At 41.3% G+C, this 27,547-nt stretch overlaps 1 protein-coding gene across 2 annotated transcripts in view; it reads right to left on the reverse strand.

Moving 5' to 3' along the window:
• Window positions 1-3,821: 3,821 nt before the first annotated feature.
• SF3B3 (splicing factor 3b subunit 3) overlaps window positions 3,822-27,547 on the reverse strand; it is a 34,550-nt gene continuing 10,824 nt past the window's right edge. For both annotated transcript variants that reach the window (XM_080937345.1, XM_080937346.1), the window contains exons 11-26: window positions 25,274-25,346; window positions 19,810-19,961; window positions 19,027-19,182; window positions 17,734-17,889; window positions 16,880-17,023; window positions 15,047-15,169; window positions 14,456-14,610; window positions 11,157-11,331; window positions 9,348-9,553; window positions 9,100-9,256; window positions 7,931-8,056; window positions 7,115-7,327; window positions 6,319-6,417; window positions 5,369-5,512; window positions 4,839-4,943; window positions 3,822-4,384 (exon numbers count right to left, since the gene is read on the reverse strand). In XM_080937345.1, coding sequence (XP_080793471.1) covers window positions 4,244-4,384; window positions 4,839-4,943; window positions 5,369-5,512; window positions 6,319-6,417; window positions 7,115-7,327; window positions 7,931-8,056; window positions 9,100-9,256; window positions 9,348-9,553; window positions 11,157-11,331; window positions 14,456-14,610; window positions 15,047-15,169; window positions 16,880-17,023; window positions 17,734-17,889; window positions 19,027-19,182; window positions 19,810-19,961; window positions 25,274-25,346 — 2,325 coding nt within the window. In that variant the 3' untranslated portion in view covers window positions 3,822-4,243. The remainder of the gene's footprint in view (window positions 4,385-4,838; window positions 4,944-5,368; window positions 5,513-6,318; window positions 6,418-7,114; window positions 7,328-7,930; window positions 8,057-9,099; window positions 9,257-9,347; window positions 9,554-11,156; window positions 11,332-14,455; window positions 14,611-15,046; window positions 15,170-16,879; window positions 17,024-17,733; window positions 17,890-19,026; window positions 19,183-19,809; window positions 19,962-25,273; window positions 25,347-27,547) is intronic.

Raw genomic sequence — 27,547 nt, forward strand, 5'->3', positions numbered from 1 at the left:
GGTTTCAGGTGTGTGCCCTCAGTCTTCCCTAATCTTAGTATTTGGAGTAGTTATGAGTAACCCCCATGCCCCAAAGGATCCTTCAGCTCTCCCACCGCTAGACATTGCAATAGTGGTGGTGGTGTTTTGAAGGCATTGTTATCAATAAGGGAGGCAGACTCAATTTCCTCAACTTGAACAGTGACATTCAAAGCTTCGTCTGGGAATGCCGGCCTGGACACAAGGACTTGCCCTATTCTAAATGCTAATGAATGGTGTTGTTCAAGAAAGGCTTTCTTAATTAGATTGAGAAAACTGGATTCCCTGAACTTACAGGAAGACAATGTGCCCACACTGGTATGCGCCCAGCTAATTCTCCACCTCCGCACCCCCTTGCAGTGGCTACTGGGGCCACACCATGCAGGCCCTGCACAAAAGCTCTGCCAAATCTGTTCTATCTGCCAGAAGACGTAGAGACAGGGACACAGACACCACTGTGTCCTCTTCAGAGTCTCTTGGCCTGGTGTGATGCCCCTTCCTCCAAGTGCTCAATTCATAGGCTGGTAGTTGAGGATGAAGATGGTATCAGGTCTTGCTGAACTCAGGATTCTCAGACTACTCTCAGGACAGTCAACACTCCCGTTACCAGAGCCACATTCAAGTTATCAGACTCCACTGTCCAATGCTTTTCTACAGATTTGTCACATGGCCTCTAGTAGATGTTTCTCAAGGCTTCATGAATAAAGCTGCCTTCTCTAGTTACAGCATTAGCCTCTGACAGCACCAGTCCCTGAAACCCACAGCAAATATTAGTGCTTGTTTAATTCCCATGTTCCATGCACACACATTACTACAGCCATTCAAAAGGAGCCTATGAAACTCTCCCCAAACCTTGTCGAAGCCCATAAATGCCCTTGCTGCCAAGCCTGAAAACCTGTTGGATCTGAAAGTCCCACATGGAAGAGATTATGCACACGTCTCTATATGCCCACTAAATAAAATGTCAAAACAAAACCCAACAAGTAAAATCTCGGCAATTTGCCTCTCAGAAGGGGCTACACCCGCTGGGTGGGTCTGATAGTAACAAATGTGAGAGCCAAGGGAGGGTCAGAAAGAGGCAGGCTACCTCTGGATTCTGACAGGGTATCACTTACTGATCACTTACACCAGACTCAGAAATACTCAAAAGCAAGGTTTTTGGGTAGCTACCAGCTGTCTATTCTAATTTCTAGACAAGTCCTGTTTGAGTTGGGTTAAGAGCCATGGTGCCAGGTTTCTTCTCATTTCCTAACGTGAAACACTGGCTGCCTACCCTGCCTCAGCTTTTAGACTTGGGACTTCCTGGTTTTTCTGTAAGTTCTCAGGTTTCTTGACCTGACATTACCCTATGTCCTTCTAGGTCCAACCAAGGGTCCATGACTCTGCTCACCATCCTGAGTGGGATGTCAAGTTATCAACACCCTCCTCCCACCCTAGGTATGGATCAGACTAAGACTAGAGCTGGCACTTACCAATCTTTCAGTGTCCAGCAGCATTTCCAATGCTGTTCACTAGAACTCAAGATCCCCAGATATAAAAACCAACAGCCAAGTCTAAGTGCTTGCTGAATCGCCACCATGTGCCCCACACTAAGCTATCTGCTCTTCCACAGCATTTTTCTGAACAAGCTTTCAAGAGATTAATTTTAAGCATGCATAAACTTAAAATATACACAGGTACAGTATTTCATATGTAGATGACTCATGCAGACACGGCATTTCCACTTTGAATAGAAAACAGAACCAAGGAATTAACAGAACCTGAAAGCTGGGTGTTCCGGCTTTCAGGAAAGGCTGGGAGTTGTGAGTGCAGCCCACATCCTGGATATCAGCCCACTCTCCCTCCCAGTGAGCCAGGGAACCAGGAGTACATCCCCAGCTCTAACAGCTGTCCTGCTAGCAATACATTTACACAAACCCAAACCAGCAACATTCCAGGCACAGTCCAACTCGAACCCCCTCCCCACAGGAATGCTATTCTTGGCAAGAGATCTTCCAAAGGAAGCAACATCTGCAAAGCCTCTGCCTGGTGAGGTCAGGGGAAAGCTGAGGCAGCTGAGAAGGTCGGCAAATTTCTTAGATCCAAGTAGCAGGGGATTTAGAGAGGGAGGAGTAAAGCAATGACTCAGGGTCCTGAAGTGACCAACCCTCCTTTTCTCAGTCCCAATAGCTCCTGTAGGTCTAACAAGGTTAAGGTGGTTTCCTATTTACATCTTGCTCAATCCACCCAAAGACAAGTAATTCACAAACAAGTAATTCTGCCTTAAGTATTTGCTAAAAACTTCTTGCAAGTTTGTATGTATGTATAGGCATATAGGAAATGCCTATACAGGGTCTCACTGTATAGCCCTAGCTGACCTGGAACTCAAAGGTCTGCCTGTTTGTATCCAAGCGCTGGATTAAAATCAGTGTCACCACTCTGGCTAACAAACATCTTTTATAGGTCACTGGGCAGTAGCTGTGAATAAGAGTAAATGCATTCCTCTTCCACACCCAATCCTTCACTCTGACATTGAAGAACTGTCCTTCCTTCCTCTGGAAGATAAACCAATGGGGAGTGTGGCTCAGTGTCAACAAGCCTGGATTCAAGGTCTTTTTGTTTTTCCTTACACAGCTGCTACTGCAGTAGTACTTCTGTCAGACCTTAGTGAGGAGGGAGGCTGGGGGATGCTGGCATCGAAGCCAGAGTCATTGAGTTAGGGATGCAGTTAGGAAAAAACGAACTTGAAATCAGGATTCCCAAATGCAATTCAAAGTTCTATGCTTATGCCAACAACTGAGCCTCAATTCCCAGCAAAACAGAAGTTTCTAATGCCTGACCCAGGTCATGATTAGAGATTCTGAGGATGGTATCTGGACTCCAAAGCTGGTTCTGGTCCATGCCTGCAACTCCAGCTCTTGAAAGGCAGTATCAGAGCAGCTTGAGTCACCTGAGGGTCTGGGCCAGCCTGCACCAGAGACCCTATCTCAAAAAACAAGGTAATGTGTAACCACCCCTCGTCCTGAGTCTTACCTGGTGAGAGACGTAGTTTATAGTTCATTTAGGTGGCAGAGCTCAGGAATTCAAGTTCTACTTTATTAATTACCAAGACCAGTGGCAACCTGGAGCAATCTTCAGGTTCGATGTGCTAAAGAGCTACCTTAAAGATTAGGACTTCCCATAAAGCTAGCCAGGAGGAACTTCCAATTATGTCTTGAACATTTCTGAAACTAGGCTACTTCTGGTCAAAATGATTCAGTAAGTCTTTTCTTGTATGTCCACTCAAAGTCGATCTGCAATCTATTTCAGATATGTGCTATAGACACTCTCCTCCAGGTCAGCCATGCATCTCTGTGCGGGCCACATGACTATCTCCAGGCTAGGTTAGGGTGTAGGTACATTTGTCCTCAGTCACTTGTAGTCACCAGGCCCCCTATCTCAGGAGCCACTTAAGCAAGCACTGTGAAATCAGACTCCTTAACTGGAAACTGTGCCAAATTTAATAATCTAAGATTTCACAGTGGTAAAAATCTGAGGGGAAGGGAAAGCACCTCTTTTCAATATCCTTAAGTAGTGGGGTTATGTTTACATGGTTGGCGAGCTCATATTCTACCTCTACAGCAAACAACCAAGACACGCTAAGAAAACACTAGAGAGCCATGATGCCCACACAAGAACCAAGAAGTAAAAGATCTAATTATTGTTCTAATCTCTGCTCAAGCCTTTCTCCAGAATTCTCATCCCCAGGAAAAAACTAAAAAACAAAACAACAAAAACCACACGCATGCTGGACACTTTAAAAACTAGTTTTATATCTTCAGGAGAGTTCAGAGGGCAGAACAGAGCCACATTACAACCAGCCTGGTTGCACCTTAGCTTGCCTCCCTCCATCTCACAAAGCAACATTGTACAAAACTGTATTTACAGGAAAACAATGAAAATTAAGAATGTGTACAAAAGTAGACAAGAGCCAGAAATCACACAATGCAGGGGTGGCTTTGGGAGTGAGGAATACTGTGTTCCACATTGAAGCTAGGGGCCACACAATATGTTCAATGAGCGGACTTCAGTGCCAACTCTAGGGGAACCAGTCATTCAAAAGGAAGAGCTGAGGGTACAGAGCTATTGGCTTTAACATTGCAGTCTTAAATACTACATCACTTTTCTCCTGCTGTGTGGCAAAAGCCAAACACCAGTGATGGGAACAAGGACTGACTCTCTGGCAAGCCCCCAGATAAAGATGGACTCAGAAAGCATAGCGGGTCCGAATATCCTCAAGCTTCTTCGACACTTCAGGTGGGGTTCGGTCCAGCTCTTCAGAGACGTTCTTCTGCTTGTTGGGCTCCATGGAGTTGAACTGCTCACAAAGGTCTCCATCAATCACATTCTAAGACATGGAAGAGTTGGAGGAGAAAAAAGTTAAGCTATCCAAAGAAAAAGGGAGTCTAAGGTGACCTCCTCAAGTAGCCAGGGTTCAGAATAGCAAAACCTAGTGTGGCAGCTTTTGTCTTTGGCTATGGTCTGCCTTCTAGACAGGATTATCACCAACCACATGTCTTTTATCAACCCATTCCTCATCACTTGTCCACTAAGGGCTGGCATGTGTGTGTGTGTGTTGGAGATTAAATACAGGGCTATGTGCATGCAAACATTCTACCATTAAATAAAACCCAACTCTGTTTTTTAAAGACAAGTTGTATAAATATCCCAGATTAATCTGGAACTCACGATCTTTCTACTTCAGTGCTGAACAGAATCATGACCATGTCCCGTTAAGAACTATCTGAATCTTAAACAGAAAAGGCAAGTGAATAAACTAACGATTCCCTTTTCCAACTTACCTTAACAGGGAAATAATACGAACGAAAGCTGAGGTGGTCCCGTCCACAAAGAGGGGGATGCTCAGACCGCAGGTGCATTTCAACATGCTGGAAGAAGTCATGGTCCTAATGGAAGAAACAGATTCTATCTCTAAGAAAGTGATTTACAGAACAGATAAGACATCTAGTTTTTAAGAGTCAGGGTTTTATTATACACCTCAGTCTGGCCTTCAACTTGAAATCCCCTTGTCAGTAGCATGCTTAATGTTGGGATTATAGGTTAATTGCCACCATGCCCAATTCCAAGCCTCTAATTCTTGCCAGGCAAATGTCCCACAAGACCATCATTCTTAGTTTCTAGACTGCTAATCTGATGCTTTGGGGTTCCTATACCACAGTGTGAAAGACCTTCCTAAAAGGACACAAGATTCTGTTTTCTAGGTGCCTTAATTGTTACCTTATACAATTTCTAAACACTCCTAATTATAAGTAAAGGCTTGCCATTTTAGGCAGAATCAACACTAAGAAACAATCTGAGGGAAGGACTCAACCTCATGAGACGTGAAAGGGACAAGGATGCCAATTCCTCCAGATAAAGTGGTATAGACGAGTGATTCTGAGCCTCCAGGGATCAGCGTGGTCTTCTGTAGCGACAGCACTGTCTCTCCAACGTGGTAGTTCATGATGACCTCCGCCTGCAAATGAAAAACCAAGTTTGGTAACCTTGTCTTCCACTTCTCTTCTTCCCCTGCACTGTGGAAGATGGAAGGACCTGGGCCTCATGCATAAATGTCAGGCCCTCTACCAACTGAGCCACAACGTAGCACCATTTACCAGCTTTTAAAATACAAAACTTATGGAAATCTAAAGATGCTTTAAGTTTTTTCATCACTTAAAGCTTTGTGTTTCAAAAGCATGCTGAGTTCAAACATTTCTAATAATTACTATCTAAAAACCTCATTAGATAGGTAGGGTAATACATGCCTATAATCCCAGCATTTATGCGGCTAAGGCCTGTGTTATACAGCAAATTTCAAGACAATCTGATATTGGGGTTCTATCTTTAAAAAAGGAAAACACATAGGGATTGGCAGTATTAGGCGGTGTGGCCCTTGTTGGAGGAAGTGTGTTGCTAGGGAATGGGCTCTGAGGTATCAGAAGCCCAAGTCACACCCAGGGTGGCAATCTCTTCCTGCTGCCTGGGGATCCAGAAAGAGAACTCTTAGCTACTTATCCAGCAACATGCCTGCCTGCATGCTGCCATGCTTTCAACCACGGTGATAATGGACTAAACCTCTGAAACTGTGAGCCAGCCCCAATTCAATGTTTTCTTTTATGAGGTACTGTGGTCATGGTGCCTCTCCACAGCAATAGAAATCCCTAAGACGGGTGATACAAACATCTTATGAAAATATCAGTAACTGCATATTACAGGTAAAGAAACATACACAAGGGGAGCATTTGTTAAAAATTGTTTCTTTGGCCCTATCTGCAATTTTACCTTCTGTGAAGCCCCATTGAGCAAGCCCCGATCCCACAGGGCTTTGTTTCCAGTGGGATCTTCATCCACCTCATCGTTGGTGTTAGGTGGGAGCCTCACCTACAAAGAAGTGATACAATCTTAGCATGAGTTCCATGCAAGCTTATAACACAGCACACCAAGAATCAGGTTTGGCCTGGGTGTTAGCAAGCAACCTAGACAGACGCTTGAGCCTGTCTTCTGCTGCTTAAGAAGTGAGAAGCCACAGAGAATAAAGCACAAACAAGGGATCAACACTGCCAAGAGCAAAGACAGACCACAGAATGAGTGAGAAATCAGGCTGGGCTGAAAACTACATAAGAGTTTAGCAAAAGGTTAAAAATAAATTTAGCTCAATCTAAGCCCATCTTGATATTATGAGACAGGGTCTCACTATGTGGCTGGCCTCAAAAAACCATAGGGGTCTGTCTTGCCTCTTGCCTGTTGGATCAAAAGCGTGCACCACTATACTGGCTTGAACTCATTATTACTGACTCCTGTTTTATAAACAGGATGAAAGTGAACCAGGGCTTAAGGGGTTTCCAAAAGAAGGAGGATGGCTTGAACATTAAGATTTACTTAGGAGTTGGGCCCAATAGGGCTAAATTTTACACCTATACTTACTTTTCATATTAGAGACTATATAACCCTTATTCCTTTGTTTAACCACATCACAAACTGAGCCAGCTTTCCCATATCATGGTCACTCACTCACACACACACACACACACACACACACACACACACACACACACACACACACGCAAAATCAACTCACCACACAAATGTTGCCAAACTTGTCTGCCCCAGCCACAGTATCATAGTCAAGAAGGCTGGCAGTGGTGACCCATCTGGGATAGGTGTCATCAGCAAAGATAATGAGCTGGTTCTCATTACGCTTGTAGCGAACCCAGATGAAACTTTCTTGGACATCAGACACGATTACCCTGTGACCAATTGTCTGGATCCCAGATATGTAATTGGCAATATGCTAGGGGGAAAAAAAAAATGGCAATTTGTGTGATCCTTGAATTCAGAATCTAAAAGCCCAGCTTTCCCCAAACATCAATCCTAGAAAGTACTGAAGATTATGAGTTATTCTGGAGTAAGAGTGGAATGCAAACAGTCTACCACTGAGCTACAGCACCTGGACCTTATTTGGCTCAAACATTTTCTAAACTGTGAACGTGCACTCCATGTACATATGGAGGTCAGAGATGACTCTCAGCTCAGATCTCTCCTTCCACTCTGCAGGTCCCAGGACTCTAACACAAATCAAGGTTGGTGGCAAGTGCCTCAACCTGCTGATCCATTCTGTGGTATGTGTAGCCCAGGCTAGCCTACAGTTCTCCTAACTGGGACTCCTCAGCGCTTGGATAATGGAAATTCACTACTACACCCATAGAAACTATTTTTTTGAATATGCATGTTTAACTCTCCTAATTAAATTCCTTTTAAGTCAGAATAAAAAGCTCTTTTGGAGGAGCTAAGAACCAAAAAATGAGATCACCTACTGCCTTTCCAAAATACTCCTAATACAATAATTTTAAAAATTGGTACTATCAATCTGCCCCACAACAAACAGCACATTTACCTTATTCTCACACTTTCGAAGTAACTTCTTCTTCCCCAGGTCATAAACTCGCAAAAGCTTTCCCACACCAATCAGTACCCTCCCCTGGAAAGGGGCAATGGCAGCAGGGACCTCTTCCACTGGAGTCTATGAAAAGAATATAATGACAGCTTTCAGCCACATTCAGACCCTGGACACAAAACTATTTCTGTAAATATCAACCAGGTAGACAGGCAGCAAACAACATTCATTCTGCTCACCATACAAATAAACTACAAGTGCAACAATCCCTATGTAACAATGCATTTGAGTAAACAGGTCCCCAACAAGAAATGCCTCCAAAGGGAAGCATTCCTAGTGCTTGGTGAATGTTGTTCAGGCCTGAATTAGTTACTATCACAATGAACTAAAGCAAAGCCTTAACATCCCAGTAACAACTGAGGCTTGTAGAGGGACGAGAAAAAACTACTGAAGTGACATCTTAGTTCTAAGGAAGAGGTGCCTAGCATAAAGAGTGTGATGTAGTCTATTCCCCACAGGAGCAGGCAGATTTAGGTACTGTCAGAATAGACAACAGAACATAAAACAGCCCTTTAAACAAGTACATTGTAGGGGCTGGAAAGATAGTTCAGTGGTTAAGAGCGCTGACTGCTCTTCCAGAGGTCCGGAGTTTAATTCCCAGCAACCACATGGTGGCTTCAGGGTTATTTACTGTATTTTCACTGCACAGTGATCACAGAATGTTGTTCTCCCAAACTGAAACTGTTTCTATTAAATACTAACTTCCTGGACATACTAATTCTTTAACTGCTTACTAACACAGTAGACAAGGGACCAGTTTATTATGTGCCCTTAACACTGAAGGTGGTGAGAACATGGCTTCCATCACTGAAGAATGAAGGTCCTAGTATGGTCCACATGCTACAGAGATGAGTTAGAGTCAACAAGCTAGTCTGTAAAAGAACAGCCCAGCATGGTGGTATAATCCCAGCACTCAGAAGGCAGAGAAGATCAGCTTTGAGCTCAAGGCTAGCCTGATCCATACCACAAGTTATATAGCCAAGACTATAAAGTGAGACTCTGCCTCATATAAAAACCACACACAAAACAAATAAGATCTGACCTAGAAGTTTAGTGCAAAAATGGGAGAACCCAGGACGACCTAAGGAGAACCAAAAGTTTGTTCTTACCTTGTGCAAAAACTCCAACTTCTCCCCATTGTTCACAAGCTTGTATGTGTACACAAAGCCCCCTGCCACAGATCGAGGGCTCAGTATCAAGTCCTTTGCAACACCCACCAGCACATACCAGTCTTCACCAGTGTTGGAGAACCTACACACTGCCACACTAAAAGCAGACCAAGTATGAAAAGCCAGGCATTAGTCAAAACCCAAGAACCCTGCTCACATCAATCCCCCCACCGACCTCAGGTCCTTACCTAAAGGCTGCCTCATTTTGCTCCAGCTGGACAAGGTCTAGTGTATTCCCCTGGATAGGGTTCATCACCCGAATTACAGAGGCCCACTGCCCGTTGCCAGCCTTGGGAGCTCCAAAAATGGATTCTGGGAGGTTTTCATTGAGGAATGCTGCTGCCATTTCTGCAGCCAGTTCCCGCTCATCCTCCCCTGCTGCTTCTACCATTTCCTAAATCCAAAAAGCAAGAACAGGTGAGAAGTGTGAAGTAGGAAAGACCATTGCCTAGCACTAGGGTTCCCTCAAACAGATTCAAAAGCACCACTGGTAGAAGCACTTGTGGCCTGACAGCGATATAGTTTCAACAAAAAGTGCAGCAGACATGATGTTTAGGTCTGCACGCAAACACTCAGATACACAATTTTAAAGGAAAAGAAAAGATTCAAGAGGAGAAACGCAAAATAAAGAGATCACTAAAAGGAAAAAAACAAACCTAGTAGTTATATCTGAGAAAACAAACAAACCCCCCAAAACAAACAAAAAAACCCAAACAGAATATTAACTATGACAAATATTATTTTCATGTCTAAAAACTCAGAAATGAAAACCATGGTTCATGGGGCTGGAGAGATGGCTCAGTGGTTAAGAGCACTGACTGCTCTTCCAGAGGTCCTGAGTTCAATCCCCAGCAACGATATGGTGGCTCACAACCTTCTGTAATGGGTTGAGCACTGCCACCCAGCCTGTCTGGGATGTCATGTTTCAGGTGGCTGCCCCAAAATCAATGAGAGTGAAGCTGCAGCCAGCGTCCAGTTCCAAGCTCCCTACATTCAGTCCTTTGATGCCTCCAGCTGTGGTATCTCAGATGCTGTTGCTTGACAACCCGCACAAAGAACCTATCCGGTTGCGGTATAAGCTGACTTTCAACCAAGGTGGGCAGCTTGTCTGAAGACAGCAACAGTGTACTCATATATGTGAAATAAATCTTTTCCTTAAAAACAAAACAAAAACCCCAAACCCCAAAAAACAAAAACCTGGTTCATTCAAACAGTGCCCCCAGGTTTCCCCGGGTAAGACTAGATATGGTTTCTCTATCAGTGCTAGTTGGATGAGCTGGTGCTGAGGGAAAATCTGAAAGCTGTGCTGTCTGGGCTCAAATCCAGGCACCATGTAACACACCCTTGGAGGTTCAAGGACTAGAACAGTTCCACAGAGGAAAATGAATTCTGAGTAACCAAGGTCAGCATATTGGTCCCAGCCCACAAAAACACTTGTAAAGGGGAGAAAGACAGGCAAAGAACTTTGCTTAAAGGTCTTGGAAAGGGGTTGGTTTATAGTTTTAGCTTTAGAGTCCAACCACTTTACCTTTGTTTTTAGGTCCTAGAAATCTAACCTGGAGCTTTGTATAAGCTAGACATGAGTTCTACCACTGTGCTACATACCAAAAGCCCTGGTTCTTTAAAAAGTAACAAAGACAGCCAAGTGTGGTAATGCACACCTTTAATCCCAACACTCCAGGTGTGGAGGCAGACAAATCCCTGTAAATTCAAGGTCAGTATGGTCTATGTGGTGAACAGCAAATCTAAAAAACCAGAAAGCAAAGACTACAGCTATGTGTGACAGTGCACACAGAATCCCAGCATTTGAAAAGCTGGGAACAGCAGGATCATTAGGAGTTCCTGGAGAGCCAGGGTTACAGTTTGAGACCCTATCTCCAAAACAGTGTGCATGTGGCAGGGAGAAAAGAATTAGAGATGTTTTAAATTTAAACATTTCTACAGAACTTCATAGGCAGATTTTTTGAAACTGCCCCTTTGGAGGTCAGAGTAATTACCTCAGCCATCTGCTGCTTTCTCTGAGCTTTAGTAGCCTCGGTGTAGGCATTGTGATCCGTCTCAATGATGATAAGGTTGTTACTCTCAGGGTGGATGACAAACTTCCTGGGTGTGTACTGCAATGGAAAGGCTACTTGATTGAAGACAGCACCAAGCTTCTCTAATGCCAAAATCCTATGGTAATAAATAGGCAAGGGAGTTAAAACTCAGCTTAGGAACTGATGAAATGAAGCATCATCAGTTGCAGAAAATACAACTGTTAACCTCTAACAACGACATAAGACATGATAACAGTTGTCCAATTGTCTACGCTTAAAGGATCATACACAGACAAGGAGTTCTTGAAGATTTCCTCTTCAGCAATACATCCCACTTTTCCCTGCAATTGTGTTTTCACCACTGAAACACAATGAACTAGAGCTTTGCACATACTATACCTGCACTGAAACTGTCAAAAACCTTACTATTCCATAGTTAATGTAATAATATGAGAGTTCAGGGGCCATGAAGAAGGTTTAGTTGGTAAAGTATGGAACCATGATGACCTGAATTATGGATCCTAAAACCCATTTAAAGGGCAGAGCACAGCAGTAAGCAGTAACCCGTAATCCCTGTGCTAAGGAAAGAGACAGGAGGATCTCTGGAGTTTAATGGTAGTTGGTTTAGCTAATTCGCAAACACTATTTTCAGTGAGATCCTGCCTCAAAAAATAGGGCTGAATGTTTATCTCTCCAGTTGGTTTGTGACCTGGGAGAGTGGGGCCTAAAAATGAGGCTAAACTCTAAATTCATTAGCCAACTTTATTCAGAGCATGGCACAGTTTATACCCTGAAGGTTAACAAGAGTCACACGAGTCACAAGGACAAGCCACACATGACAAAAACCATGTTCTTCCATAGAGGCACATGAATTACAACATAGCTCACTCCTATCTGCTATACCAGGAAGGAACACAACAATACATCCTAAGAATTCTGCGTTCTAAAGAAACTGAGGTCAGACTCCTGTTTTCTTGGAGTTTTTTCATAAGAACTCAGAATTTTCACATGACTCTATTCTTGGACTGCATTAAAAAAAACTTATTTATTTATTTTATGTATATGAGCACACTGTCATTCTCTTTAGATACACCAGAAGAGGACATCAGATCCCATACTGATGCAAGCCACCTTGTAGTTATGGGAATTGAACAGTACTCTTAACCACTGAGCCATCTCCCTAGCCCTGGACTGCCATTGATGAAGGCACATTTAAATAAATATCTTAGAAACGCACAATTTCACCATTAATGTATACAGTTCAGTAATGAAAACGTCAATAAGCTACAGTGGCTGCTAAATGCAACATGTTCCATTGTCACAGAGTTGTGTAATCCTCCCTATGTGCTGTGCCACTTTATAAAGCCTGTGCCTTCACAGCCTATCCTCTCCTCCTCCATACTCACTCAGAGGCAGCTTCTATATAACCCCCCAATAAACCTCTCACAGGTTTATTACATGGCCTGACTTTTGTGGTGTCAGGAAAGACAGAATCAACTAACTACTCCTTAAAAAAACATCCTGTCAATCTCTTAGAATTGGCTCATGCTGTTGGCTCTTCTCAGGCTACAAGTTTACTCCAACAGACCTCTTTCCATCTCACTTGTATGAGCTCACGCATGGACCACCAGTTTTGACAACACCCCATGCCCCCATCTTCATCCCTTGCCTCTCCCTGATCTCCTCATCACCCCATTAACTCTGTCACCTCCACTCCCTCCTATGAAACTTTACGACCACTACCAACTCCTGCCCATCTCCTACCAACATGGGTGATCAGGTCCTTCTCTCCCCTCTGGATCAACATAGTTCACCCTTTCGCCCTCAGTCACAGGGACCCTTCAAGGTAAGTCTTGTAACCCCACAGCCCCTAAGCTTGAGACTGTCCCTCACTGGATTCACCTATCCCAGCTCAAACCCTTTACTCCTCTACCTGAAATAACTTCCTCTTCTACTGATCAACCCCAACAGGATCCTGCACCTTGAGTTTCAGAGGACCCCCAAGATCAACCAGAAGCTGAATTTGACTCTACAGGATTGGACACAGATATTTCCTCCTTTCCCTCTTGTTTAATTCTGTCCATAGTAACTGTTATACATGGAGACTAGAAGTTTAAGAACTCATTATAACAAACAGTACCTCCAAAAAGGATTGGAAAAGTACCATTCAGGCTGTAAAACTCAGCACACAGACAGCACCACCTGCCAAAACTAAAACAAAGGCCTAACCCACCAAAGTCTATAGTTTCAGGAAAGTCTCTAACCTTGTACTAACCTTGTCTTTTGATTTCTGTAGTTCCACTTCTGGCTAACTGTTCTTGTTTAACTGAAATATGTCAAGCCAGAACACGACTTTCATGCTTTAAAAACTGGTCCTGAGGATGAGTTTTAAACTCAGCTCGAGGCTACCCTGGGATCCCAAACACGCAGTGTAATTTGCCAGCTGGCTAACAGAGACTTTCTACTGGCTTAAATCCACATCCAAGCAGTAGGCTCTGGCAAATACCCCACAACACAACAGCGATCATATTTCTAATTCACTCTTTCAAAACCTGTATTTTAAAGAAAAACCTGCATTCACACAAAAAAATCAAGACAAATATTTATATATTACTAATAGCCAAAAAGTAGAAGTGACTGATTCTAACAGTAAATACTGGAATGTTCAGAGGTCTTCTCAATTTGTGTGTGCAAATGAGAACCTGAAATTTGATCTTGAAACCACCCAACATTGGCTAGCTAGTAAGAGTCTGTCAGAAAAAATAAATAACAAGGCTTTAATCCCAGAATCAGTACACAGACAGGTAGATCTCCATGAGTTTGAGGCCCGGCTGATCTATCTAACATGTTCCTGAGCTACATGGTAAAACCCTGGCCAAAAACAAACAAACAAACAAACAAACAAAAACCCCCACAAAGATATAATTCTATAGATAAACAACATAGATTTAGCACTTGCTCTAAAACTAATCCTGGAATATGACCATTTTGCCAGGAAACAGAAATCTTAAAGTGCAAGACTAGACTAGTTTTACAACTTAGCTCCTAAAGTCTAAACAGAAGCTAAATGCCAAACATTCAAACTTGGCTCACAGTTTCTAAAATCCTGAGCCAAACTAAATTTCAGCTGCAGCACTCTTTCCTGATGAAGAAGTTGTTCTTAGCCATTTCCACAAACTCCTCCAACTCTGGCAGAACTGCAGGCTGAGGAATTGGCACCAATGCTTCCTGCAGGGTTTCAAATCTAAGGATTTTCTCACCTCAAAGTGTTGGTGGAGATGGCAACAATGCCTTCAGGACACTGTTCAGAGGCAAAGCCTGATGCAAATTCCAGGGTCTCATAAGACAGAGGAGTGAGATGGAAGCGAGACTGGTAAGAGTAGCTCAGCCATGAGCGACTGGACATAGCCAGAACCTGGGGAGGAAGCACTCCAGTAAGAATGGAAAAGCTTGGACACGGCAGACTGATCACACACACAACCCAACTTTAACCTCTAATTTTAGAAGTCCAAAAAGCCACATTAAACAAAGGGAGCCCAAGTAGGCTATACAAAGGCTTATTGTATAAAGAAAGAAAAAAATAAATATTAGGCAGACTCATGATAGCACTACAATCCTCAATGGAAGGCTTCAGCCCTTTCCATCCCAGATAGCTAAGCCTAAAGAGAGAGACTCCAAGGATCAATATTTAAACTACATAATTCCTACATAATTTCTCTTAGAAAACTCTATAAAGAACCCAGAATTTCCCATGTAAGTGAAACCATCATAGAGCTAACATCAATCTAAAAAGTGAACCAGTCAGAAATTCACAGTGGCACCGAACATCCAAATGGCCTTTTACTACTTACAGCCTCCTGGCCTTGCATCCGGACCCGAAAGAGTTTCACAGGTCGGGACCCCAAATACCTAGTGCGGGTGTCAGACAGGTCCCCAGTAACAGGGTCTAGGACAGTTCTCAGCAGCACACCGTTCTAGTGAAAAAAATAAGAACAGGTAAAGCCTCATTTTTATGATAGAAACTTTTATGTAAGATTTTGCTTTGGCTACTTTAGCAGAAGACAGACAGGACTCGGCGAGGAAAACGTAAAACAGTACCCTAACAATCAAGAATCCACTCATTCAAGTTACTAAGCATCTACCAGCAAAAACCACCTTTCCCTATACATACATTTCCTGTACATTGAAAAAAAAAATCAATTAAGCCAGGAAGAGATGGTGCATGTCTTTAAGCCCAGCATTCACAAAGCAAAAGCAGGAGAATGTCTGAGAGTTTGAAGTCCTGGAAGCCTGCTCTGAAGAGGATTCCATGACTGCCAGGGCGAAAGAAACCCTGTCTCACCTCCACATTCGCCCAAAATCATTTAAGTTAGATACTTTTTATAATTTAAAAGCAGGCCTCCTCAAAAACAAAACAAAACAAAACAACAACCCAGACCCACAGTTAAAGACTGAGATGTACTGACTATGGGGATTTCTAAGCCTCATTTTCCCTATAGGAATGACTGACTCAAGGCTGAAGCAAGAACATTCCCAATGCAAACAGATATCTAATTGTGTGAAAAGGCAGACAAGCTAGCCAAGTCAAATAAACAAACTCCAAGAGGAACCACAATCAAAAATGAAGTAAACAAAAATCTAAGAGAAGACAACAATTTGAAGAAGAAAATACCCACAAATTCATAGTTTAAAAAAAAAAAAAATCCACCTGCAACCAACAAAATCCCTAGTTTATCAGACTCAACTAGAACATTGTGGCCCCAACTCTTTAGCTATAAAACTGGTGACTGAAGAAGAGAGTAGGGGAGAGCCATTATCTTTTTCCTGTATAAAGTATGTTTAGAGCAAAGGAATAAACCTCAATTTATCTTACTGAGACTTGATTACAAACATTTCTACATCACGTACTTCCTACGGGACGCAACAGAGTGAACAGCACACTTTCATTACTCTTCCTGGTGCCCACAGCAGTTACAAATAAACGCCATCAGCCTCTATAGTCTGTACTAGCTGGAATTTTCCAGGAAGAAATTAGACATGCACAAAGTATCAGATATTCAGAAAGAGTTACTAATTTTGGTGGGTATGATATTACTAGCTCCTTAAAGCAAAACTCTGTAGAGATAACACTACTAAGTATATGTGGGACAAGTTATTGCCTTAGATTTGCTTTAAAATACTTCAAGAAAAAGGGAAAATAAAGACTTATTATATTGGTCTAATCTGTCTGTCTCATGCCCAAGCATTTTTAAACAGGAAACTAAACTTAAAAAGCACAAGCCTGTTACCTAACTGCTGTCTCTGTAGTTACTGACTAAGGAGTAAGGAGTACAGTGAGAGCATTCTATGCTTTCTGTACCATGACAAGCCCAGCTGCTTTGGCTACAGAAACATTCAGGCTTTACTTGAACTACTGTTAATTATGATCTGTGAGGAATTCATTTTAAAAGACTGGCATACCATGGGAACTACAGGTTATTTCTGAAGACTCCTTTAGTTCCAATCCAAAACACCTACCACAAAGCATTTTTACCAGATATGAAGATTAATATGTTCTAAGTGTTGAGAAAAAGTAATCTATAACAGCACTATAAGATTTTCTTAAGGTGGCTATCTAGAACTATGGGGGGGAAAAGGCCTAAGGCCTAACCTACACTGACAATGTGAACCCTTGGACCTCTTACCTGTAGTCCAATGTTCAGGTACAGGAAGCCAATAGAGCCCCTCTCACCCAGCTCATCTTGTTTCTCGGTCCCACCCATTTCCACAATACACAGAGACTCAGGCTGGGCTGGGAGAGCCTGCATACTCAGAGGCTGTAAGCAGTCCTAAGGAACAGAGGTGGGGAGGAAAAATCTGTAAGAACAATTTTGGAAAAACACACTCACAGAAATCCATTAGGATTGAAGGAGGATCTTTCTTGAGGAAAATGAAAACCCCAGAAGAAAACGGAGAGTAGATGCTCATTAAATCTGAATCTCAAAATACGTTTTGGGGAGTGCTTCTTTATTTTTGTCAAAGTGAATAATGGTCAAAGTAAGAAAGTCATATTAGGCCCTATAACAAGTAAAAATTTCTTTTTAATCAACAGTCTTGTGATTTTAAACTTCAGGAAAGCCTATAGAGATGGCTCCAGGAGAACTTGTTGCTCTCCCAGAGGACCCAGGCTCCCAGGATCTATACACCGATTTTCAATAGTCCATTTCAGGGAACTGGATACTTCTGATACAAACATGCAAGCAAAACATGAGTAATATACACAAAATAGAAAATACACTACAAAGGGGATTCTGTGGCTACTGTGTGCCAAAGAAACACACAGTAGCCACAGACCAATATCCTTAAACTACAGCATAGGACTCCTAAGGTGTGCTTTGGGAATCAAAGGCAGCAGCAGTGTACAGCTCACCAAACTAGGTATCCAAGGATCTCACGGCTAGACAGGAAATACGGGGAGAGAAGGAGCAAAAGACAATAGGTACAGATTTAGAGAGCCAGGTGCTTAGGTCCCACCCATAACACTAAGGATGCCACTCACTGATGGGTCAAGCGAGATGATTCTGACAGTGTTGTCCACCAGCCCCACAGCCAGGAACCGAGATCGCTGTTCTCCAGGGGGCACGTTGGCCAGACTCATGCACACCACATCTGCTGACATTTCTTTCCGCTCCGTATACTCATTCAACTGTCCTGACTACAGAAAGATAAACAAAATAGGTCTATGTGCTATAACTCACCCAGTAGCTCTAGACTAGAAAAGATGGGACATTTTTTTTCACCTGTCTTTTTACTTTCGAGACAGTTTCATGTAACTATTACTAGCTATGTTCACGGATGAACCTGAGACCATGCTGCCTCCACTAGTACTGGGAATACAAAGGGTCTGAACACATCCTGTTTATACAGTGCTGGAGATCTACCAACTAAACACTGCTAACACCTGTTTCACATCTCAGCTTTTAAGTAAGTCAGTGACCAGGAATCTCACCATTTAAGGCCCCATAATCAACTTCACAGGTTAGTGCCCCAGAGGAAAAGATTTAAAAAAAAAAAAAAAAAAAAAAAAGCAGGATGTGGCATAAACATAAACTAACCCAGACCAAGAAACAAATACATAAAACCACTTATCTGTTATCACGAGAACCCTAAACAAAGCCAGCTGTGGGCAAGACTATAATTCTAGCACATGGGAAACAGAAGGGAAGACAGAAGAACCAGGGGTTCGCCAATTTAGTATACACAAGACCATTTCAAAAACAACAAAATAAATTCAAACATGGTCCAAAAAAAAAAAAAAAAAAAAGATGCATACTTAAGGTTTTTTTTTTTTTTATAATAGAAACTAAGTTCTGGATACGTTCTCATATAAAATAGCAAGATCAGGCATAGTGACTCATGACAAATCACAGCATTTGTGAAGTTGAGGCAGGAGAACTGCTGTGAGTTTGACACCAGCCTAGAACCCTACATTAGACCCTACCTCAAAACAACAAAACAAAAAACAAAGAGAACAAAAGAAAATAAAATAAATCTTTGCCAAATATTCATTAGAAAATGAGGGTGAGATACAAAAAAAACAAAAAAAAAAAACAAAAAAAAAAACAAAAAAAAAAAAAAACCCCAAGTTATTTCACCTTTAAAAGAGGATTTCACAAGTATAATCTGAATGAGATTTACTAGTTTTTGTCCTTAATCTTTAAAAAGGGGGCAAACTGTCTTATTTATAGACACTTTCATTCTTTCCTGTAAATACATGTATTCATAAGACACACAAACCAAGAACCACAATGGAAGATAACACATGGCCAGCACAATGAAACAAGTAACATACAGGATCCATCTCGAAATAGACCAGCTCTCCCCCAGTCAAGGCGATCACCACTTGTCGCTGGTTCACTGCACACTTCACAATTGTTTTCTTGCCAGGAGTCTTCCACTCATTGACCCTCTTGTCTGCCCGGATGTGTCGAATGCCATCTGGATACACCTAGAAGTCAAAGAAAATCTAACTAGAAACCCAACTGTTACCCAGAATGAACCTCACACACAGCACATCTGGAACCACACAATTGAGGCACTGCTTATAGTTAGTAGATCCAAGACATACCAATTTTTAAAGAATTTTTAAGGGGCTGGAGAGATGGCTCAGTGGTAAAGAGCACTGACTGCTCTTTCAGTTCCCAGCAACCATATGGTGGCTCACAACCATCTATAATGGGATCTAATGCCCTCTTCTGGGGTATCTGAAAATAGCTACAATATACCTGACATACATGAAATAAATAAACTTAAAAAAAAAATAAAGAAATAAAAAAGAAATGTTCATGTTTGCCTCATCAGGTCCAAAAGATACAAAACCCACTTGTTAATAATAAAGCTGAGAAAAGCAGTGATGGGGTCTTACAAGAGAAATGACCAATGGAGAGGAAATTTTCCTAATTGCTTAGTTAGTAAAAACCTGAAAGGAATTCTCCTTTTTATGTTGATAAAACATTGGAACCCCCCCTGAGGCTTTCTGGAGGTGAGAATGAAGAGTCAGGAATTCAAGCACACCACAGAACAGTATGGCAGGCAAAGGACAGCCATGGCATCCTGAGGAGGTGAGAAAGCTCACCTGCACCAATGCATCATCTCCTAATAAGGAACAGGACAAGGTTGGAGTGGTGCCCAAGAACCCAGAGTCAGTCACTTCTTCCACAGTCTCTCCAATGGACAGCACCAGCGTGGCATTCACGAAAGACACAATGATATAGGCATCAAACTCATCTGGAAAAAGAAAACAAAGGAGCTGTTAGGAAAAAGTTCAAATGTACTAGCACCAGAAAGGCAGCTGAGACAATGAGTAGTTTCAGAAACCTTCCTCAACACTTCTATGTGCAGTCACTACACACATGCACACACAGAACAGGATGGTTCAAAAGATTTGTAGGTTCCTAGCAACCTACAAATAAATGCCCAAACACATTGAGTATAAACGTCTGAAAACTAGTACTTTCTTCAGGTAAAGACAAGATAAAAACAAAAACAAAAAAACCAAAAATCTTAAATAACTGTGAAAAACTAGAGCAAATCTGTTTGTGCCAACTGCTGACTGACTGATGGGGTATCATGTAGCCCAAGTTGGACTCGAACTCAATATACAGTCAAAGATGACCTTGAACTTCTGACCCCTCTGATTCTACTTTCCTTAGCACTAGAATTATAGATGTGCCACCATGCCTGGCTTATAAAGTGCTGGAGATGGAACTGAGTTTCCTGCATGATAGGCAACTGAGCTAATCCTGCCTAATTCCAACCTGCTTAAGGAACATTTTAAGAGAAAAAGCCAGTCAAGTATGGTGGGGCACTTCATGAACCTGAGCATTTTCTTAGGAGGCAGAAAAAAGTGGATCTCTGAGTTTGAGGACACCAAGGTTATGTCTCAAAATAAACAAACCAAAGACCCCACCAAAACAACAACAACAAAATACCCATCCCGAAAACCCCAAAAAGATACCCAAGCACTTTTTCCAAACAGAGCTAATGCAAGTATATAATCTTTAGTGAAGAAAAGGATTACTTGAGGCTTGAACATATTTGGTTATTCTAGGGCTGGAGCCTAGGAATCTTACTCCCACTAAGACAGAGCACAAGTTAACCAGAAAATGGGGAAAGGGAGAATGTTGACATGGTCAGTCTTTGACCTCTAGGACTTTTCACTGTTTAAAAATGTTAGCAACACAGTGGTTATGACCAATCTTACTAAAATTTGCTTTTCATCATGTAGTTTAATAAACAAACACTAATGAGTTTCTCAAGGTACTAAGATCTGAGTTCTATATAAAGACAATATTGATGGCGTGTCCTGCACAACCCCATTGCCAAAGGCCATCTACTTCCCAAACCTTCACTCTACAGTATTAAACAGCGTTTGAGTTGCCTACATCAATACAGAACACTGGATACATACTGAATAAAGGTACATTTATTGTCCCCCCCCCAACTCTATATCTGTATTTCTACATCAACTTTTTTTGTGTGTCATTTTGTGCCCAACCCAGAAATCAGTTAAACAAAGGACAGGAGAGTAAGGCAGTAAACCAGATTGGCAGCTATAGGGCTCTGCTTGCCCTGAGCCTTGTGAGAGTTCAATGCTACTCCACACACATCAAGGACTATTTTTAGTTTGTACTACTCCAAAATTATTATTATTAAAACTACTTTAATCAGCATTCTTTATAGGAGGGTGAAGACATCATTGATGTAGCTTACACAGTACTAAGCCATCAGCAGGACATACAGTTTGGTGAGTTATAATCAGTATTTTACAATAGAAATAATGGTATGAAACTGCTTCACACAGTAAGGGTTAAGTGCTGTTTAACAAAACTTTCAGTTAATACACATACATATACAACAAGGGTGGCAGAAAGCAAGAATCAAAGTTCTTTTCCAACACGCACATTCTAATGGTGGACAGACAGGTAACCCATAAAGTATACATACAATTTTCTAGACCTTAAAGAGCAATGCTAGACCAGATACTTGGTTTTTGACTGTACTGTTAGCAAATGCTTTGGAGACATCATTTACAATGGCTTTATATGTCAAGGCCTGCCTGCTACCATAAAACAACTTAAGGCCTGACATGGCTCAAAGCATAAAGTCGCTCGCTGTTCAGGCCTGATGATCCAAGTTCCACCCACAAGAGTTACATAGAGATGGATGGAGAAGACCAACTCCATAAAGTTGTCCTCTGACTCCACATGCACGCTGTGGCACACATGCCCACACATACATTATAAGAAATATTTTTAAAAAAGGAAATTAGGACATGGTTGTCCCTAAATGGATTTCTAATAGCTTACAAAAAGACCTAAATTGATCTCAACATGACATCAAACTTAAAAACTTTACTCCAGCTCTGAACTTATGACCTGAAAATTTCTGACATGTAGTTAGAAACTGCTTATTTTTATGAGAACAACACATCTCCCATGTTTCCATTTACTGAAATGTGGTTATCGTCAAACCTGTGTAATACTAAACTATAGCCAACTAATAAAAGACTTTAACAGGCTATATCTTTCGGTGTCTTCCTTCAGTTGAGAGGACAGAGGGTGTCCTTGGAAGAGAAATCAGTTTTTGACTTACATATTAAGAGGATAGGTGGAGAAGGGGTGCCCATGTTTACACCTTCCCTTTAGCCACAAGACCAGAGTACTCAGATATAAAGGAAGGAAATGCTCAATTAACAGCAGTCACACTTTGGCTAAATAAGTCCACAAGGAGGAGAGCAATGACTACTGCTTTAAAAAAATTCCCTTTAACCACAGCTCCCTGAATACCAATCACTGTAACTTTACCACTGCCATTCCTGAGCAATTAAGTCCTGAAACACACTAATTACTTCGGGCAATTACAGGCCTTAAGTTAACATTCAATACAGAAATCATGCTTCAGGCACTGCTATTACTAGGAATTATAAATATTCACAATGCTTTTTTCTAGAGGTTGTAAGACTTATACAAATAGTACTTTCTGTCTCAGTGAGGAATCTCTCAGGGTAAGAGAACACCTCTTTAGGGTCAAGTTCAGTATATTTCTGTTTCCTTTTTTAGAGCACTATAGAAACAACCACGAGAATGCTTTTTTACCTTACTAAATTATTCTACAAATAAATAGTCCTCTCCAAACAGTAACATGGGCCCCAGTACTAATGACCAAGCCTCCTGTGTTTCATTTGCACTTGATATTCAGAGTACCTGGCTCTTATCTCACCTTAGTTTAATATATCGTATATTCAGAATGTTTTCTCCAGGACCTAATCTTTTAGTAAGTACATCAGAAATGGATAATTCCAAAAGAGAACGAAGCTGTGGTTTGCTAGTTACATGTTCTTTTAGTTTCATAAAAGCTAACTAGTTCTACTGTCCAGAGAGGCTAATTCCTTAGACCAGCTGATATGCTAGCAGACCGACAAGTGCTACTATGATGCACACTGACATCCGCCTGCAGGGTCCCCTCTGAGAGACACCATTAGGGCAGCCTCAGTATTCTGTGACGGTCATCCCTCTCCCTATAAGATCCCACAGTAGACCCTAGCAGTAGGTACACACCTGTGATAATCAGCACCTTCACCAGCCACCTGTGGAAGAGAAAAAAAGGCTTGGTATTGGTAGTATGCATCACCAAGTACCAGCCAAGGTTAGTATTTGCCTGAAGACGAAGGCACGTGTGGATAGAGGAATGCTCACTCAATAGGATCGTAGGGTATCTGGAAAGAAAATGACCAGAAAACCTAACATGTTTTTGTGGATAATTGACCAAAGTACAGGAAAAAGTGAAAGTGATCAAGAAACATTTGCTACGTAGGTTTCGATTTTTAAGAACAGTTTCAACTATTAGTTCCACCACACCAGAAACAGCCTGTCTATCACTGAATGCTGGCATTTATTTCTCTCTCCACTACCTTCCTTCTTCACCTTTAAATAAGTCTGTTCCCTCTCCTACAGTCCCTTCTGGAGCATGTGTGTGCCTTTTACCACATCAGTGCACACAGGGGTGGAATACCTGTCTTTTTTTAATTTATTTTTTGATGGTTATACAGGATCTGGCCCCAGTGGCCAAGTGCTCTACCACTGAGTTACTCCATTCCCCTTTATGTGACAAGTGCTCTTATGTAGAAATTCTGTGCTAATTACTCTAAATGGACAGTGGACACTGAAATGAGAACAGGATGACAGCACACAAGAAACCAATACTATAGCCTCCCACCACAGAGTGAGTCACATGAGCATTCAATTAAGATTCAAAAGACAATGTTTTGCCCCTATTATTTAGATGTATTAGCTTTAGAGTTACTACTTGAGATATTCTGCTTTCTTCATAGAAACAAGGAGTAACTTCTGGCAAACCAAAATCTGCTCTAAAACTTCCAAAAACTATCTAAAAATGAGAAGTTGGGCATGGTGACATGTATGTCACTATTACACTCAGGAAGATGTGAATGCATGGCCATCATGGACATACCAAGTTCCAAGGCAGCCTGAGGACACAGTGAGACCTACCTTTAAAAATAGAAGATCCCTCAAGCATCCTTCTAGTTTAACTAATCTAGATAACATTTACTATAACCTTATTATCAATGTCCACCAAAATTAAGATCAACATTAGCTAGCTTCTCTATGTAGAAATTATATTCAATATATAAATCTCTTCAAACCAAATATCCAATCACCTTCTCAGCTAAAAGGAGCCCACCAATCTCCTACTGAAGATCCCCATGCAATTCATTTGATAACTAATGAGAACAAAATCCACAGAAAAATATGTAGTATTCTAGTAAATTCCCCTCCTACACATTTTCCAGCTCCCTTCAGCTCATTCCATTCAACTAGAACATCAAACCTCAAGCAGAATTACAGCTGTTTCCTAGCCAAAGCTCTGTTTGCTGGCCAGGTCTCATTTTCTAGTTTCACATTCCTGAGAAAAGATGAAAATGAAGTCTTAGAAAAAACCTTCTGCTCCAAAGTGAACCATGGGAAATATGACAAGTTCTATTGTTACAGGACTGAAATTTAATGTCAAAAGACATTCTTGCAACTGGAGTACCATACAAGCCTTTCAGTTTGGAGTGACTCCGCCTCCTTCACAACTTTTTTACTCACACTAAAACTGACTATGCTCAATCTATACTTTTCTTAAGCATAAGCAGAACTAACAGTTTTTAAAACCTTGACTTTCATTGTAATTTTTAGCACAATGAAAACATAGTTCAAATACAAAGAGAAACAACTTTCCCTTAGAACATACACAGATGAAAGCAGAGGTTTATAAATCACACAGGCAGCTCAACAATTCTGAAATGTTTATGCAACTAACAGTCAATTTATACCCTCTCTACCCACTTTCAGAAAAAGCAACAGTAAAGGAAGGTATTCTGATCAGGAGAAACCTCAAAAAATATGGTATTATGCCGGAAGTTTCTGGCACGTGGCACTAGATGAAATGATACAGATATAGCAGGAATGCAGTTTCTAAGTTTCATGGCAATGGCTCCCAGACCCCATCTTGACTATAAGAAAAGGGAGACTTACCTTCAATGTGCCGACGGACTGTCCAGACAGCATTAGGGTTACCGGGGAGCTCAGAAACAGCCATTTCAGATACCTAACAGGAGAGGAGGCAAGCCACAAACCTAGTGAGCATGAAACTCTACGACTTCCATGCTAAGCAAGGTAGTAATACCCTAAATGCAAAGGCCTCACACTGTACAACAGAAAAAAGGAATTGAACTTCTTAGTGAAAAAGAACCTGAAATCCAGACCAGCGGCACTGGCAGTCCCCATGACAGACTTCAGCAAAAAGTCATGGAACATACAGAAGGGTACAGGTTTTACAGCCAAACTATACACTTCTTTGGAATGTCTATATCCAAAAAAAGAGGACAAGCCCTGCTGGAAATGACTGAGTAGATCTATAGCAGCACATCACTGCTCTCTCTAAATTCTACAAGGCAAAGTCACATCTTTCCACAAATTTGAATGCCATATGTTAGGAAGAATAGTGAGGAATGCCACTTTACCCCTGGGCTGACAATCACCTTACAAGTGGTTCACAAAAATCAATCGGGGTTTTCTGTTGTTGTAGTGGATTAGACACGATCTCTATTTTTTTGTTAATATAATAGCACAGAGTAGATAGTGTAATTCACAGTATTATTTTAACCATATATTATAGAGAATAAACTCAAGGCACTATCCTTTAGCTTCCGAGTATACAACAGAACACAAAAACTTCACCAGTAAAACTTAACTGTCATATATGCTATACTCTACCAAATAGAAAACTTTGTTTTTATTCAAGTAACACAATAGGTAAGACACAGACACACAAGAAGGGACAAAGCAATTATCAATAATTTTGAATTATTTTCAAAATGCAATAAGAAGCTCTGCTTATAAAGTTCTAAGGACAGAAGGCAAGGCATTAAAAAGCAACCACAGGACTAGAAAAATGGCTTAGAGATTAAGAGCACTAGCTGTTTTTCCAAAGGTCCTGAGTTCAATTCCCAGCAACCACATTGTGGCTCACAACCATCTGTAATGGAATCTGATGCCCTCTTCTGGTGTGTCTGAAGACAGCTACATTGTACTCGTATACATTAAAAAAAAAGAGCCAACTATGGAGTGCTTTATCCTACACTACACAACACTCTTCCTTTTATACTTTTCTTTTTTGTAGAAAGAGTTAATGTGTATCAAATCTTCATTAGGAGCTAATAAGCAGTAAGTAACCAACAACTTTGGCTCCCTGCATGCAGGCTGAGAGAGAACTGTTCTGTCTGGGCCAGCCCTAATTCAGTGAAACTTTTTTTTTTTAAAAAACAAAAAAGAAGCCATATAACGATGGCTCATGCGTTTTATCCCAGCACTCAAGAGGCAGAGGCAGGAGGATAGCTGAATTTGAGGCCAGGCTGGTCTATACAGTGAGTTCCAGAACAGCCCAGGGTTGCACAAAGAAACTAGAAACCCTGTTTTGAAAACAAACAAATGAGGAGAGGGACCAGAAACTGAGAAAGAGGAAGACAGGAGGAGAAGAGGAAAGGCAAACAGATACAAGCTGATTTTAAATTTGATCAAAGACACTCAAAATTTAGTGAAATGATGAATATTTTGGCAGTGATAATATTTTCAGATTTCCAAAACAATACTAACAAATACTTTCTATAGACACTATCTGTATTTTCAAAATAACACCTATGTTGAACTAGGCTTGAAATAAAAAATCCTCCTACCTCTGCCTAATGTGGCTCAAGTTACATACACTGTGCACACTTTATAATTAGAGCATGCTATAACTTAAGCTATTTTAACCAGACAACAAATATTATCATTAGCTAAAATTTATTTTATTTTATTTAAAGATTTACTTATTATATAAGTACACTGTAACTGTCTTCAGACACACCAGAAGAGAGCATCAGATCCCATTACAGATGCTTGTGAGGCAACATGTAGTTGCTGGGAATCGAACTCAGAACCTCTGGAAGAATAGTCAGTGCTCTTAACTGCTGAGCCATCTCTCCAGCCCCCTTAATTTTATTTTTGTTTATTTATTTATCCATTTATTTTATGTGCCCTAGGCATGAAACAGCTTTGGCCACCAAGCTAGGCATCAAGCTAGGATGAACAAAGGGCTGCCATCTGCTCTGCCCCTGACTGATATAAGAGCAACACCACAAACAAGGTGTCTCTTTGCCCATTGCCAGGGGTGTATTAACTGAATTTTACAGAACAAAAGCTTAATTACAAGCAGCTACTTAATAAAGCCAGACTTAAAACCAAGGTCATCTTGGCTATATTTTCAAC

Source organism: Micromys minutus, assembly GCF_963924665.1.
Source record: "Micromys minutus genome assembly, chromosome: 24".
Taxonomy (NCBI): domain Eukaryota; kingdom Metazoa; phylum Chordata; class Mammalia; order Rodentia; family Muridae; genus Micromys; species Micromys minutus.